The sequence below is a fragment of the Juglans microcarpa x Juglans regia genome, chromosome 2S, assembly GCF_004785595.1.
Source record: "Juglans microcarpa x Juglans regia isolate MS1-56 chromosome 2S, Jm3101_v1.0, whole genome shotgun sequence".
Taxonomy (NCBI): Eukaryota; Viridiplantae; Streptophyta; class Magnoliopsida; order Fagales; family Juglandaceae; genus Juglans; species Juglans microcarpa x Juglans regia.
Genome location: NC_054597.1, coordinates 24,947,725 through 24,964,147, shown reverse-complemented (window position 1 = coordinate 24,964,147; position 16,423 = coordinate 24,947,725). Strand labels below are relative to the sequence as shown.

At 36.2% G+C, this 16,423-nt stretch overlaps 1 protein-coding gene across 1 annotated transcript in view; it reads right to left on the bottom strand.

Annotated features, from left to right (window-relative positions):
• Positions 1-210, bottom strand: part of LOC121253491 — a 1,683-nt gene extending 1,473 nt beyond the window's left edge. The window contains exon 1 of the mRNA XM_041153500.1: positions 76-210. Coding sequence (XP_041009434.1) covers positions 76-210 — 135 coding nt within the window. The remainder of the gene's footprint in view (positions 1-75) is intronic.
• Between the last annotated feature and the right edge of the window lie 16,213 nt (positions 211-16,423).

Sequence of the window (16,423 nt, the reverse complement as noted above, 5' to 3'; positions counted from 1 at the left end):
CATATTACCTACAACCATTTGACGAACAAGAGAAGTTAGACTCGCAATTTGTTTTTCAAGGGAGGAAATATTTACCTCATTAACATGCTTAGATGGAAGGTCAAGCCTAGTGCCAAATTGTTGAGAATTGGCTGCCATATTTGCAATCAAGTTTCTCGCGGTCTCGGGAATTTTATCCACTAAAGCTCCTCCACTAGCAGCATCAATCATGCTCCTATCAGTGGAATGAAGGCCCTCATAGAAATACTGGATAAGTGGCTGCTCACTTATTTGATGATGGGGGCAGCTTGCACATAATTTCTTAAAACGTTCCCAGTCTTCATGTAGGGACTCTTCGAATGTTGGCTGCCCTTGAAGCTGGAAAATATTTCTCCAAAAACAACCTCTTCATCTCGTTCCATGTGAAAATACTCTCGGAGGGTAGATAATAGAGCCAATCCTTAGCCGAATCCTTCAAAGAAAACGGAAAGGCTCTTAATTTAATTTACTTTTCAGTCATCCCGTGGGTTTCATACTCGTACATACCACATGAAGCTCATTTAAATACTTGTGAGGATCTCCACCTGCAAGGCCATGAAAAGTGGGCAAGAGATGTATTAGTCCATATTTTAATTCAAAAGTAGTAGTAGCGTCTAAGTAGGGAACGTTATGCATAAAGGTTGTTGATTCAAATCAGAGGTGGCAAACACTTTCAAAGTTTGATTTCTAGCCTTGACTTCCTCCTCTTCTAAATCAGAATTGTTAGCAAATAAGGAATCAAGAGTCAGATCGTTCTTTTCAGAATTTCTCCGAGCTTCCTTCCTTAACCTGTACAAAGTTCTCTCTATTTCTAGATCGCACTAAAAATCACCTTGATTAGAAGATCGAGTTACAACCATAAACGATCAAGAAAATTCTAATAAACCATGAAAAACAAATCAGGAAAAGTCTAGAGTAATAAAAATAAATAAAAATAACTATCGAAAACAAACGATTTTTTTTTTTCAAAAATTTCAAGAACGAAATAAGGATCACAAGAAGCACAAAAATCAACTAGAATCACTCCCAGCAACGGTGCCAAAATTTGGTGTGCTGTTGCAGGCAACAAAAAATAAAATCTATACTCCTAAAAATACATGTAGTAGTGCAAGTGTAACAGCCCACTAGAAATTCACCGGTGGAATTTCTATTGACTTTAGAAAACTCGTGAAAACTCCATAAGTTCTTACGAATCGACCAATCGCGCAGGTTTTAGTCTGTCAACATAGTCAGTGTTACCACTCACTATGATGCTAGATATATGAGTTTAATTATTTTAGGTAGTTAGAAGTGTCAGAATGCGTTATGGTTTACGCCATTAGACTCAGTGGATTATTTATGATTTTATAGCGCAGTAACCCATTTTCATAATTTCAGACGAAACGACTGTTCAAAATTGTGAAATTATTTTTAGGGGCACTTTGGGGATGAATTTCGACAAACGATTTTCACTACAGGTTAATATGAATATTTAGGATTTTTCAGTACTAAGTTTATTATGCATTTTTTTCGAAGTGAATAGTAACCTCAACAAGCTTATCCAGTGCAGTGTTTTCAAAATCACAGTGTGAAATGTCTAAATTAGGTTAGAGAAGTTTTATTTGGACACTTGGCAAGATCTTAGCCACAAATAGTGAATAGTATTAGACACGTGGCACCATGAGGAGTCATTAGATGGATTTGTGAAGGAAATCAAGGTGTGAGATTATGCCACCTAAGCAAAACCTTGTTTCATCTGTTCAACCAAATTGTGACAGACCAAAGAGGGTTTCAACCATAGCAAAACCCTAAATGGTTGGAATCCAATTAAAACTCCAAAAGCTTAATTGAAACCAAAACCCTAAACGTTTTCCCCAAACCCTAAGTTGGCCTCCAAACCCTTTTTAATCCGATTTCTAGCATTGTGTTTAATCACTTGATTAAATCACTTCTACATACTATTAATTAATCAAATCCTTGTCATGACATCATTATCCAACTTTTTAAACCTTAAAAATTTGATTGGGCCAAGAAAAATTGGTTTTGAGCTTGATAGCATCTCAAACCCTAACCAAACCCCATTTAAACCCCAAATTGAAGCCCACTTGGTTGGGGCCCACCAAGGCCCACGAAATTGGCCACCTTGGCAAGGTTTCTTGAAGAAGTTTTCTCCCCCACATGGCAGACCATCCACTGCCATTGGCTCCAACCCATTAGTGCCTTGATGTGAAGAGAAGTCCACTCCATCAACCTCTATCTCTCACAGCTGCTACAGGCAGTCCATGCCTCTCACTATTCTCCACTTTATGTCACCTAGCCACCTCCAATCAAGGGTCATTCAAGCCCATAACTTCCCCCTCCAGGATTCTAAAGTCGTGCAAGACACGCTTCTCTCCATTTTATCACTTCTTTCCCCCGTTCTTAGGGAGAAACCCAAAAGCGCTCTCTCGGGCAGATTTCTATGGAGAGAAGTGTATTTTTAACTATGGAAAGGTCATTCTGGGCGTGAAACTGGAAAGTATGATATGTTTTGGAATTTTTGACCAAGCTAATGGACATATCTTGGTCCGAAAAGTTTATTGAGTGTTTTTAGCATGTGTTTATGAATGTTCATTGAGGTTTTGTTGCATGGATAAAGCTTTTGATGATATATTTCCTATGATTTAGAAACTTGAAAACTGGAAGTGGAAAAACAGTTTTTGCTTTGTGAAAGTTGGAATATTTCGTGGTATAATCTTATTCCAAAGGCATTGATATTTTTATATGATGATCCTAAGCCTCTTATATACATGTTAGGATGTTATTTCGAAGATATTTAGTATTATTTTTAAAGATATGATTTTTCTATGCAAAAGGATTTCGGTTTGGCCTAAGATTTGATGTTTTTTAGGTTAGATCCATGTTTTGTTGAATTTTAGCCATGTGATTTTAAGTTTGATGGTTAGATCTTCTTTAGGACAAATTGTTAGACCATGTGATGTTTTAGTTTGAAGATCACACGTCTTTAAGCCATGGATCAAGAGATTGATCAAATGTAGTTGAGAGAAAAGTTTCTGTTTTGGACTATGTTTAAAACCAAAAACTCCAAGTGTTGTTTTGTGATTTTTGGTGACTTTTGTTTGATGATTTAAAGCATGGTTGATCTTAGAATGATGTTATGAATATGTTAGAGGTAAGATTTGATTTTTTAGAATTCTTGGAGATGTTTTTATCATGGTCAAAACTTGTGATTTAAAGGGCTTACTTTTTGTTAAAAAGTTTGGGTCTTTTTACAAAAAGTTTGGTGTTGATGAATAGATTTTTCCTAATGGATATTTTAAGTGTGTTTTTAAACTTAGGATAGGAAGATCTTTGTTACAAAATTTTGGTTTAATCATGAGTTTTGAATTTTGAAAGAATTGAACCAAAATCAAGAGAAATGGCCTATGTAGGTTTCGGCAATAGTGAGTTTTTCATAGTTGTGAATGATTTTAAGTTTTTCTGAGTTGATATTTGAGTTTAGGACAAAATTTACATGAGGAATGTAAATTTTGGTAATTTTTGGAGTTAGGATGTGAAATCCTTAAGTTAGGGGTAAAATAGTCATTTTCCCACATGTAGAGGGTAAAATGGTAATTTTACTCTAAGTTGTCTCTTTTCACATTTCTAATTGTTAGTAATTAATTTCTAACTTTTAGAATACCCTCTTACAGTTCCTCGTGTTTCGCACTTATTCTCATAGAACGCGACTATCGAGGTAAGTTAGCTTTTAACTTATTATCAGTTTAATGTGTATGAGTGATAAGTAAGGGAACTAAAGTGTATGTATGCATGTTATCATATGTTCCATGCCAAGTCATTACATATTTATCTGTTACACAGAATTTATTCTATCACGAATTATTCATCTGTTACTCAAGATATTCTGTCATGTATTTCTATACATTGCAAGTATGTCATGTCAAGTTAAGTATGCCATCTGTTACATGTATTTCATGTCACATAATATTCATTGTCATATGTTATGCCATGTTACGGAATATTGTCTGTTATATGTTATGCCATGTTACGAAATAATATCTGTTACATGTATGCCATGTTATAAAATATTTTCTGTTACAAGTAAGTCTCAAAGTAAGTCATGTATGTCATCTATGTTCATGTCACGTTGCGTTACGTCAGGACTTCCGTCCTTCATGTCACGTTCATGTCACGTCACGTTACGAAATGTCCTATATGCAGTTAAGTTATTCATGTCAATCACGACCGTAAGCGCTAGGATGGGGTAATATTCTAGTGAAACTCCTTTATTCACGCTGGAGTGTCTAAATAGGTGTGAAATTCCCTGGGTTGACGAAGTACAGTCAACAGGTTGCGAATCGGGCCTAATTAGCTGGTCACCGGAGCGCGCCAGGCACTAACGCCGATGGAGCCAAACTTTATTTTACATGTGTCCACAGCAAGTGTGGCACAAACAATTTATGGGGCCACAACAACTGTGGAGCATGAAGTATAGGGCCACAACAACTGTGGAGCATACACTACGTGAGACACAGCAATTGTGACACGTAGGATACGTGGGGCCACAACAACTGTGGAGTACGTATTAACGCACTCACAGCTGGTATAGACACCTGTGTTGTGATGTGGTAATCGACAGGGACACACGGCTCAAGGGGACCTGTGTAGCACCAGTGTGGTCACTTTATTAATTAAGTTCATTGAATAAGATTCCAAGTTTATGTATTTCACATTGAAGTCATGTTTCACGTCATGTTATGTTCAAGTTTACATTCATGTCAAGTTTCAAGTTCATGCCAATCATGGTAACCCTAGGAGACAAGAATATATTTCAAGTTCATGTTTATGTCATGTTATGTTCAAGTTCACGTTCACGTTATGTCATGTTCATGTTCACGTTATGTTCCAAGTTCACATTGATGCTATGTTATGCTTAGGTTGATGTTATGTTCAAGGTCACATTCATGTTTTGTTATGTTCACGTTCATGGTATGTTCCAAGTTCACATTTATGTTATGTCATGCTCAGGTTCATATTATGTTCAAGCTCATGTTCAAATTATGTATATTCACGTTCATGCCATGTTGAAGTTCACGTTTATGCTATGTTGCTAGTCCATGTTATGTTTTAAGTTCACATACATGCCATGTCACGTCAAGCTAAGTTTCAGTTTCAGTTCAAGTTATGTCATTTATGCCATGTTGTATATCAAGTTATGCTATGCTTACTTATAACTTTGATTATGCATTCATGCTTTTACTGCCATGCATGCATCATTAACCTGTGTGGAAGTTCCTGTTAACTTGCTGAGATTTGCAATCAAATCTCACCGTGGTAGTCCCAACTACCATTCCCCCTGACCGGTAGGCGATGTGTCAGGATCAGAGCAGGGAGCAGACACTAGCAGACTGGAGGAGGTTTACTAGACACCGTAGACGCAACACAGAGCTTGCAGCCTCCATAGTTAGGTCTTTGGATAGTATTCCGGCATCGTTAGTCGAGTTACATGAGTTACTCAACGAACTAGCCCAATAGTATATTTTGGCATTGTAATTATGGAGCCAGGTCATCGTTGTTTTGAGATTACAGTCTTCTGAGACCTGTATGGTAATTGTGGATATTTTAAGTATGCATGGCTTATGTTTTAAGTATTTGGGATATTATAAGTTTGGTGCATAGTATTGCTAAAAAAAAAATTATCCGCTGCGAATATTGCATAATACTAGATGCATGTTAGGAATATTGCATCTTATATGTCATGAACGGGGGCAGGTAACCTTGTGTTGCATGTCCAGACACTTCGGATGTCCGTCAGATCCCAAGCGGAATCTGAGGGCGTCACAGCAAGTAAGGATCGTTCCCACGGAGAGTATTTAGCCTAGTTTTATGCTATGTGAACAAGGATTGGGAGGGGGCTTTGAGTATAACGAAAACAATTTTAAGAAGAACAACTAAGAAACAATTCAAATTAAAGTATCAAAATCAATCAAAAGAACAAACCTTGGTCTAATTCAACATCCACCATTGGAATTTTACAACTGATCATCGATGCAAATATATATTAATTTACACTTTGAATATTCACCGTTGGAATAATTTTCCTATCTCTCCTTAGTCGCAGTTAATTAGAAAACTAGTGATCTAATTATAAATAACCCAAGACAAGTGCTAAAGGTTTAATCTAGTAGTCGCCTTAAGAATTTGAGAGATCGATAAAGCTAAACAGCACAAGCACAAGCGGTTGCATTTAATTTCGTTCAGCGTTTTTCATAAGATCTAATAATTTTTGACGCAACAAATCATCAAATCTTAGTTGTTTCACAAATTAGAGGGATCAAACAATTACGGATTTGATGTCTAATCTAGCAATAGATTGCAATGAATAATAAACTAGTAGGCCTCCTAATAATTAAACAAGACAATCATGAAAATAGGCATAGAAAAACATTCGATACTCAAAGCATAAATTGAACACTAAACACAAATCAGATCTCACAGTTTTATTGATTCCGAGGTTTCCGTTTCCTTCGACCAATTATGAAAGTTTAGCCACACAAAGCCATCATGAAAACTGGGATGATGAGTTAGAGAAGAGGGGAGAGAGATACCCTAGTATGATGATTTCTCTCTTTTACACATCCATGCTCCCTTTATTAGAATCCTACCAAATCTCCTAAAATATCCTAAACATTATCCTCAAATAACCATTCCAAATCTTATTTAATTAGGGGAAATATTCAAAATAAAATAGAGTCCTAATATAATTAGGAAAGTGGTGTTTTCCAGCTGTAACTTTTGTGCACCAGATCTCCAAAACATCTGCAATTAAATTGCATATTTGAATTGCACGATAAGGCCGAACGTTCTGAAACGTCAGCAGTGCAGGCGCGTCAACTTCAAGCCAGATTTAGACCTTTATGAAGCCAGTATCTTTCAAAACTAAAAACATTAAAATTGTATATTTTTGTCTTGGGGTTCTATATCATCTTGAATCATCTCAATCGGAGCTCGGATGAGAGAGTTATGCCTAGATTACGAAGAAGTGTCGAAACTGTCCATAACGGCCCAATTAACTTCATTTTGCATTAAACGACTCCTAAATGACTCCATTTGCTTCCTAAATAAAAATATAAGAAGAATGAGTACATTTAGGCACCAAATAAGTATAAAAGACTAAACATTAAGGGAGAAAAATATGATACTTTGCATTCTCATCAACACATGAAGTGATTAATTTAACTTTGAAGACTTTAATATCTAGTTGTATTAAGCTATGCTATGATTTGGCTTTGAACTTGATCAGTAATGCATTGGGATGTTTAAGTTATTTTGGCATAAGTTCTGTTTTCACCATTCTATCCGCTACGGTTATTGCATACTGCTAGTTACATACTAGAATGCATTGTATATTAACTATCATGAACGGGGATATGTAACCCCGTGTTACATGTCCCAACGCTCTAAGTCTTCGATCCATCCCAAGCGAAAGTTGGGGGCGTCACAAGCAAAAATTGAGGGGATTGGTGTTTTTGACTTTTGAAAAATCCCACCCATTGATGATGCAGAGAAAATTTTGGGAGAGGGCACGGGTGAAATATCCCCAACCGTTAAAAGAGATAAAATGCTAGGTGAGGATACAATATAGCTAAGGGTACGGGCCAAAACAAAAATGGAGAACTAAGAGGCCCACTAAGGTAGGAAGTCTAACTACGGTCATTTTCAACTTAGAGTATGAAAAAAATGACATAACAAGGTTAGTTGAAGGTAGGAAGAATGGGGGAGGAAGAAAATGGAAGAGGATCACACGGGAACAAGGTAAACATTCTGTATCCTCTAATCCTCTTGTAAATAAATGTAAATTCTATGATGGAATTAACACGGTATCTAAGGATTTTTAACCAAAGAAGGGTAGAATAGGGGAGGCTCAAGAATCTGGGATTTCAACATGGTCATTGGCGGAGGCTTGCCAGCTTTGTCAAGAGCCATGAATATTTTAAGTTAGAATTGCTGAGAGCTTGAGAATGCTCGGATAGTTCAGATCTTTGCCTTTTGGTGAAGAAGAAGCAGCCCAAACTAGTTTTTCTCAAACCAAACTAGTTTTTCTCATTGAGACAAAACTAATGACTTACAAAGTTGAATCTTTAAAGAGGAGGCTAGGTTATGAAGGTTGTTTTGCAGTTGACCCAAGAGGAATAAGTGGGGGATTAGCTATGTTTTGGAAGATGGAGGTAGGACTAGAAATTCAAAGTTTTTCCCAAAGGCACATCAGTGTACAGATCAGGGAGAATTTAAACACACCTCATTGGTTATTGACTGGCTTTTATGGGCACCATGACTCTAGCAAAACAAAGGAAACATGGAATCTACTAAGGTTGCGTTTGGATGTTGGGCTGAGCTTAGTTGAACTCAATTCTTTATGAATAGTAGTGAGTTGCGTAGTGGAGAAAGTTATGCGGGGCCTATCTAGACTGAGTTTAAAGTGTGTTTGGATGTTAAGATGAGTTTAGTACTTTTTATGAGAAGTTGAAAAAAGTTGTGGGTCCCACATGTAAGGAGGTTTTAAGTTGAGATGAGTTTTACAATTTGAGAGTTGGGTGTTTGGATGTTAGACTAAACTTAAAATTAGATTGAGCTCAGCTGAGTCTTTCAACCAAACGCAGCCTAAATATGCTAAAGACATCTTATCAGCAGATGTGGTGTGTGATTGGTGATTTCAATGAAATTCTAACACAAGATGAAAAGAGTGGGGGTAGGCAAAGAGCTGACACTTACATGGAGAATCTTAGAGAGGTTTTGGAAGATAATAATCTCTTTGATTTGGGATGGAGGGGAGATAGGTTCACATGGAGTAATAAGCATGAAGACCATTTTTTTCACAAAAGAGAGATTGGATAGAGCTGTAGCTACACCTAAATGGGCAGAAGTTTATAAGGATGCTAAAGTGGATGTTTTGGTGGCTAGGACCTTGGATCACAAACCAATTTTGTTGTCTTTCAATATGAGAGAGCAAAGATTGGGAGGCAGAAATAAATTATTTAGATACGAGGCATGTTGGGCTACAGATGCTGAATATGGACATTATACAAATAGAGTGAAGCAAGGAAGTTAATTCACAAAGACCTATGGAAAAAGTCAAAGCATATATGAAGTCATGTAGTAGGACCTTAACAAGATGAAGCAATCTAAAGTTTAGAGAAAATGAAAGGAATGTTGACAGAAAAACAAATTTGTTAAAGAAATTGCAAGAGGAAGAAAGTAATCTCAATGCACCAGTTATTAAAAAGCTTCAGGAAGAATTGGTTGTTATGCTTGAACATGGGGATATTAAATGGAGATAGCGAGCAAAAAAGGATTAGTATAACTGGGAGATAAAAACATCAAGTATTTCCAAGCTTGTGCAAACTAGAGGAGAAAAAAGAGTTGGATTCACAATATATCTGATGCTAATGGTAATGTTGTGTAGAATTAGGCCGAGATTGAAAGGGCCTTCATCAACCACTTTTTTGAAATATTCAAATCCTCACATAGAGCCAAGGAGGTGATAGTGGACAATTTATTTCATATGGATAATCAGGTAATAGTTGAAATGAACAATGACTTACAGAAACCTTTTACAAAAACAAAAGCGGAGGAAGCTTAAAATCAAATGGCTCCATTAAAGTCACCAGGCTGAGATGTATATGGTGCAAGCTTCTACCAAACCCATTGGAATAAGGAAAGAGATGGAACTTGATTTAAAATTTACCTATATTGCTTTGATTCCCAAAGTGTCAAACTTAAGGCTTGTAAGTGATTATAGACCTATTAGCCTATGAAATGTTCTATTTAATCTAATCTCAAAAGTATTGGGTAATAGGCTAAAAAAAGTTCTTCCTGTCATTATATCTAGAAACCAAAGTGCTTTTATACTAGGTAGACTTTTTACTAACAATGTAATGGTTGCTTATGAATCTTACACTCAATGAAAACAAGGCAAAAAGGGGAAAAAGGAAGTATGACACTTAAATTAGACATGTCAAAAACATATGATTGTATTGAGTGGAGTTATTTGAAGGCTGTCATGGAAAAAATGGGGTTTGGAGATAAGTGGGTTGAGCTAATCATGTCCTGTGTTTCAACAGTTTCATACTCCGTACTTGTGAATGGCAAACTAGGTGACACATTTTATCCCTCTAAGGGTATTTGACAAGGAGATCCATTATGTCCTTATCTTTTCATTCTTTGTGCAGAGAGATTGAGTTCACTGTTAATTAATTCTGATCTAAGAGGAGACACGAAAGGGATTGTAGCTATTAGAAGGGGGACAAGGATAAGCCACCTCATGTTTGTTGATGATTGTGTCTTATTCTGTACAACTAGTCCGAATGAATGGAATAAAATGCATAAAATCTTGGACAGTTATGGTGCTGGATCGAGTCAACATTTGAACAAGTAGAAGAAAACTATATTTTTCAGTTCTAATACAGATGGTATTACAAAGAATCAAATCTTTCAAGCCACAGGTATATCTCGCAGCAATAATTATGAAAAGTATTTGGGTTTGCCCACCATGGTGGGGAGATCAAAGCAACATACTTTCAAAAGTATCAAGGAGGGGGTGTGGCATAGAATTAATAGCAGGACAAATATTTTTTTGTCACAAGAAGGGAAGGAAGTACTTATATGAAGGCATTGATCCAAGCTATACCCACTTTCCCTATGAGTGTATTTAAACTAGCCATGAAATTATGCAAGGAAATGGAATGATGTCAAAATTTTGGTGGGGTCATAAGCAGGATGAGAAGAGGATACGTAGGAGGAGCTGGACCAAGATGAGAGAACCTAAAAAGAGTGGGGGATTAGGTTTCCAAGATATTGAAAGTTTCAACACAGCTTTACTAGCAAAATAATTTTGAAGGTTGTTGACGAATCACACTTCAATGGCTACTTAGTTCTTGGAGGAAAAATATTTTAGAAATACCAATTAGTTGGGTGCAAAACTAGGCCATGGACCATCTCTGATTTGGAGAAGTTTGTGGTCTTCAATTGATTTGTTGAAGGATGTGCTGTTGTGGAGGGTAGGCAATGGAAAGGATATTAAGATATGGGAAGATAAATGGGTTCCAATTCACTGCACTTACAAAATTTAGTCTCCTGTAAGGTTGCTAGACAGTAACTCAAAAGTTGCAGAAATTATTAATGCAGGTACATGTAACTGGAAGAAGGAAATCATTGCTGAGTTATTTAGCCCTCAAGAGGCTGAGGTAATTCAAAGTATTCCTAATAACAAACATGGAGTTGAAGATAAAAGGATATGGAGGCACACAAAGGATGAGAAACTCTCAGTTAAGAGTGCACACCATTTAGAGATGTCTAGGAAAAAGGCTAAGAATGGTGAAGGTTCAAAACAGCCTGATGGGGGATCGAATTAGCAGCGAATATGGGAGCTGGATGTTCCAGGTTATGTGAAGGATTTTATATGGAAAGCCACTCGTGAGATACTACCTACTAGGAAGAACTTGTATGGAAGAAAAACTGTGGATAATCCTAATTGCCTTATCTGTTTAAATGAAGATGAATCAGTTAGTCAGGAATTGTTGAGTTGCCCTGCTGCAAGCAATGCATGGTCTGAACAAAAGGAAGTCTTGTTCACAAATGGTCAAAGTCGGATGTATTATTTCTGGACTTATGGGAGAGGTTGGTAGAGAAGTTGCAAATGGAGGAATTAAACTAAGTGGTTATGATCATGAGGAGGATTTGGGCAAGAAGGAATGTTGTGATTTTTAACAATCACTTTGGTCACCTTACATAGATAATTACAACGGCTTTAGAAAGTCTAGAGAACTTCCATCAAGCTCAGTATGAGTCAACACAAAGGCAATTACAACAAGGGTTTGACAAAAGATTTGCAAGATGGAAAAAACTTGGACAAATGGAGATAAAGGCTAATTGAGATGCAACAATTGATGTAAAAGCAAGAAAGCTGGGGCTTGGCATTATTCTGAGAGATTCCCAGGGAGATGTTTTAGCCTCTTTATGTACTAGCTACAATATCTCTTCTCAAGCTTGTGTTGCTGAAGCCTATGCATTGAGAAGAGCAATGGAGTTTTGCAATGAATTATGTTTCTCACACGTTACTTTTGAAGGTGATGCTAAAGCTGTTATCCAAGCAACAAATAGTAAAGAAGAAATCTGGACTTGGCATGGGCAGATTTTAGAAGATACCAGAAGAATGATACTTGGAAGACCTTGGTGGAAAGTTCAATTTATTTACAGAGAGGCTAATGTAGTAGCACATGAGTTAGCAAAACTAGCATTTTCATATGATGTAGAATAGATTTGGCTAGAAGAAGGGCCTAGTTCGACTGATAAATTTTTTATTTTTGACAAACATTGTAATGATTGAAGGATAAATAAAAGTCCTCGTGATTCAAAAAAAAAAAAAAAAAAATTAAAAGGCATGAGCTTTTTTTACAAATGCGAGAAAATTAATTGACTAATTTTGCATTTAACTTCTTCTTCTTGTTATTTTTTTTATAGGAAAGAATTTTTCATTAATATCAGCAAAACATTACAAATACTTATCTTTCAAAATGACTTCTTGAATACAATTATGAGCAGCTTCACTGCACTGTCGGTGTACATGTTGAATAGTGCATCTTAGAAACCTCTGCATAAGCTGTGAATGTCTTTAACAATATTTCCCAGCAATGATCTTAAACTATCAAAGTCTTGAATTTCTTTGACCATTATGAGGGAATCACTTTCAATGTGTAGCTCCAGTAAACCAAGAGGAAGACTTAGTTATAATCCTCTAAGTATAGCAATAAGCTCAATCTCAGAGGATTCATTAACTGCAATTTCCTTTTGTTGGTTGCCATGAGTACTTCTCCTTGGCTGTTTCGAAGAATCAACCCCACACTTGCACATCCTTGATCATGGAACATAACCCTATCTACATTAAGTTTGACAACACCCTAAGGTGGAGGTTGCCAATGAGTACTTTTCTTAAGACTACTGTTAGATGCTCCCTTTCTTATCTTGAAAGTCTTCTGTATTGAAAGGGCTTGATTAATCACATCCTTAGTAGCCAGGTGTTTGCCTTCAAAAATCAATTGATTCCTTCTGAACCAGCAGCCCCATGAAATCAGAAAGAATAACTTCAAATCTTCTTGTTACTCTCCTGCACTTGTTGAGCAATATTCACAAACTGTGGATTGGGATCAGAAATTTTTAAATCAGGTAAGTGCTTGTTCTAACTTTCTCTCAACAGTGAACACTGATATAGAGCATGAGTTGTGTCCTTTGTAGTTTTCGAGCAAAGTTGACATAGTTTCTCTTCCACTACATTCCTCTTTTTCAGGTTTGACTTAGTAGGTAACCCCTCCATACATGCTCTCCAAGCAAAGCTCTTAACTTTATTATGAATTTTCTGTTTCCAAATATCTTTCCAAATACGTTTTTGCCAACTAGCATTTGAAGTTTCACCCTCTCCACTGTTTGCATACATATCACTGAATAACCGATAGGCAATTTTCACACTGAAATTGCCCTTTTTCTCCATTGCCCAAGTTAGTGTATCTTCATGAACTACTGAGCTTACAAACATCTTTAGCACTTCATCTACTGCTACTAGTGGTAGAATTCTTTGAACTTTTGATACATCCCACCATTTTCTGTGAGGATGTTCCTCCACTTTGGCCCCATACTCTCTGCTCTCCCCTTCTCTCATATGCATTTTAAGGTCTCTAAAACTAGGAATCGAACAATCATTCTAGATGTCAATGTCTCTCCCATTCCCTACTCTCCATCTATAACCTTTAGTCATTTTATCCGTGATAGACCAAATACCCTTCCAAACATAAGAAGAATTATAGCCCAACTTTGAATTAAGAAACCTGTTATGAGGAAGTAACTTGCTTTAAAGACCTTATGAGGAATACTATCCTCATTCTACATTAGCCTCCAACCTTCCTTTGCAAGAAGATCATCATTAAAACTATAAGATCCTTGAATCCCATACCACCTGCACTTTTAGGAGCACACATTCTTTTCCAGCTCACACAATGTATTTTCTTTTCCTCTTGTTTCTGACCCCACCAAAATTTAGCCATCATTTACTCTAGATCAATGCATAAAGAACATGATAATTTAAAGTAGCTCATCGAGTATGTTGGAATGGATAGAGCCACAGTCTTGATAAGAATCTCTTTACCACCATGTGACAGAATCTTTTCCTCCCAACTCTGCAATTTTTGCCAAACTCTATGCTTGATATCCGAAAAAGTTTTGTGTTTTGCTCTTCCAATCATTGGATCGAAATCTTGATTCCTGCAGTATACCATTTGAATTTATTGATTTTGAACAAACCCTTTTTCTAATGATCTTCTTCTTGATGCCTTGACTAAGATCTGAATGAAGCTTTAACCTTAATCGTTTGCTCTATAAGTTCATCGTTTGCTTTCTTATAGTTCAAACTTTTTGTAAAACACTTTTGGATTGCTCTTTGGGTTGGTATAAATGAACAATAAAAATGAATGAATTTTAAGTTTTACCTTTTTTGTCATCTAACCTTATAAGTTTTTGTTGAATTGGCTGTAGAGTAGCATTCTACTCCGGTATCCATTTTGAAGGTTTCAATTCCAATTATTGGAAGCTTTGTGCTTTATTGAGTTCTTGGTTATTATCCTTCATAATAAACTTAATCCCTTTTACCTTTTCAGGTTATGCCAAGGAACTTTTGTGGAACATAACTAGATCTCTCACACCATATACGATCATACAAAATTGAGGATTGAACCATATATTCATAGACTTTTCAAGAAAGTGTGGCCTTAATCTCTATGATGAGTTGTCTCTTTGCTGAACATTTAGGACTCATTTGGACACGGAGTATCTTAGAATTATGTGAATAGTATTGAAATGATTTGTGAATAATAGTAAAATGATTTGAGTTAGGATGTTTTATTGAGTTTTGGGAGAGGGAGAATGTGATGCCCCCAAACCCCCGCTTGGGATGTAACAGAGACTTGGGGCATCGGGACATGCAATACAATGTTACATACCCCATTCATGATAATTAATATGCAATGCATCTTAGTATGTAACTAGCAGTATGCAATAATCGCAGTGAAAAATAGGGTGACTTATAAAAATTTATGCCAGAATGAACTAAATATCCCAATAATATTAATAACCATAAGTTCAAACTTAAGGATAACATTTCTTTAATACAAAATACTTAATCCAAGTTCCATGGTTAGATCAACTCTTTCATACGCTTTGAAATATGAAGAGTCAATGCTTATAGCATCAAGTTTATATCTAGACTTTGCTCAAGGTCCGACTCCTCTTCAACCATCTGTATCCAATGGTCCATCTTGTTCGTCCTCTACCGGTTCTGACACAATTTCTATCATTTCGGAGGGAATGATAGTAGGTCCATAAGGGTGAGGTTTATTTGAAATCTCAGTAAGTTAAACAACCAACTTGCACAAAGATAAGATATGCATGATTAATGATAAACATGAGATGCATGCAATGATATACAGAAAACAAAATCCTTATTTGTCTCTCATCCACGTTCCTCAACATTTCTTAGGAAAACTTTAATGCACATTTCTTTCAGACAACATTTTTCACTTTCTCTTCTCAAAAACATGATATTTCAAAAGAGAACATTTCATACCTCATTGTGTTAAAAAACATAATATTTCATCATTATTAAGCCATCATTAACATACGTATGGTAGCAACACGGTTCCCCATATGCACTGTGAGCACCTGTTGGAGACCGTAGTACAACTCATGTTGACACTACGTCTTTGTCTGCAGACATCATTCTCAATGCATTGGTATCATAACATATCATCATCATAACATTTCGTCATAACGTATGCACCCACTAGCATTAGGTGCCATATACGAGTTTGCTCTGGCATTGTTTAAAAAGAATCCATTCGAAACCCGTTGATGGTTCTTTGTCAATGCAGGGGTTACCACTTCATTTTTACTCACTCCAGAGTGGACAGAGGAGTTCTATTAGGATATTTCTTCATCCAAGCCTTTGAGGTCATGACAAAATTCATTTTCATGCTATATTTGAAAAATGTATTTCATGACATGTGCATATGTAGCAAGCTTTCATGTGAAAATTATATTTATAGATGCAATATGCTAAAATTGTGAGAATTTCACGTGTAATGTAAATAAGTAATTAAATGCTCAATGATGTATCATATGATATTTCACGCTCAAAATGACATTTATAATATGAATGTGGCATAAATAAATTATCTAAGAGTAAGTTATAAGCTAACTTACAAACTTTTAGAGTTTAGAGAATCGAAGTGTCTGTAATCAAAGTTATACTAAGTTAGAATTTGAACCTCTAAGGAAGATGTTCATAATCAAAGGGTTCAAAGATTCAGTATTTACAAAACTGCCC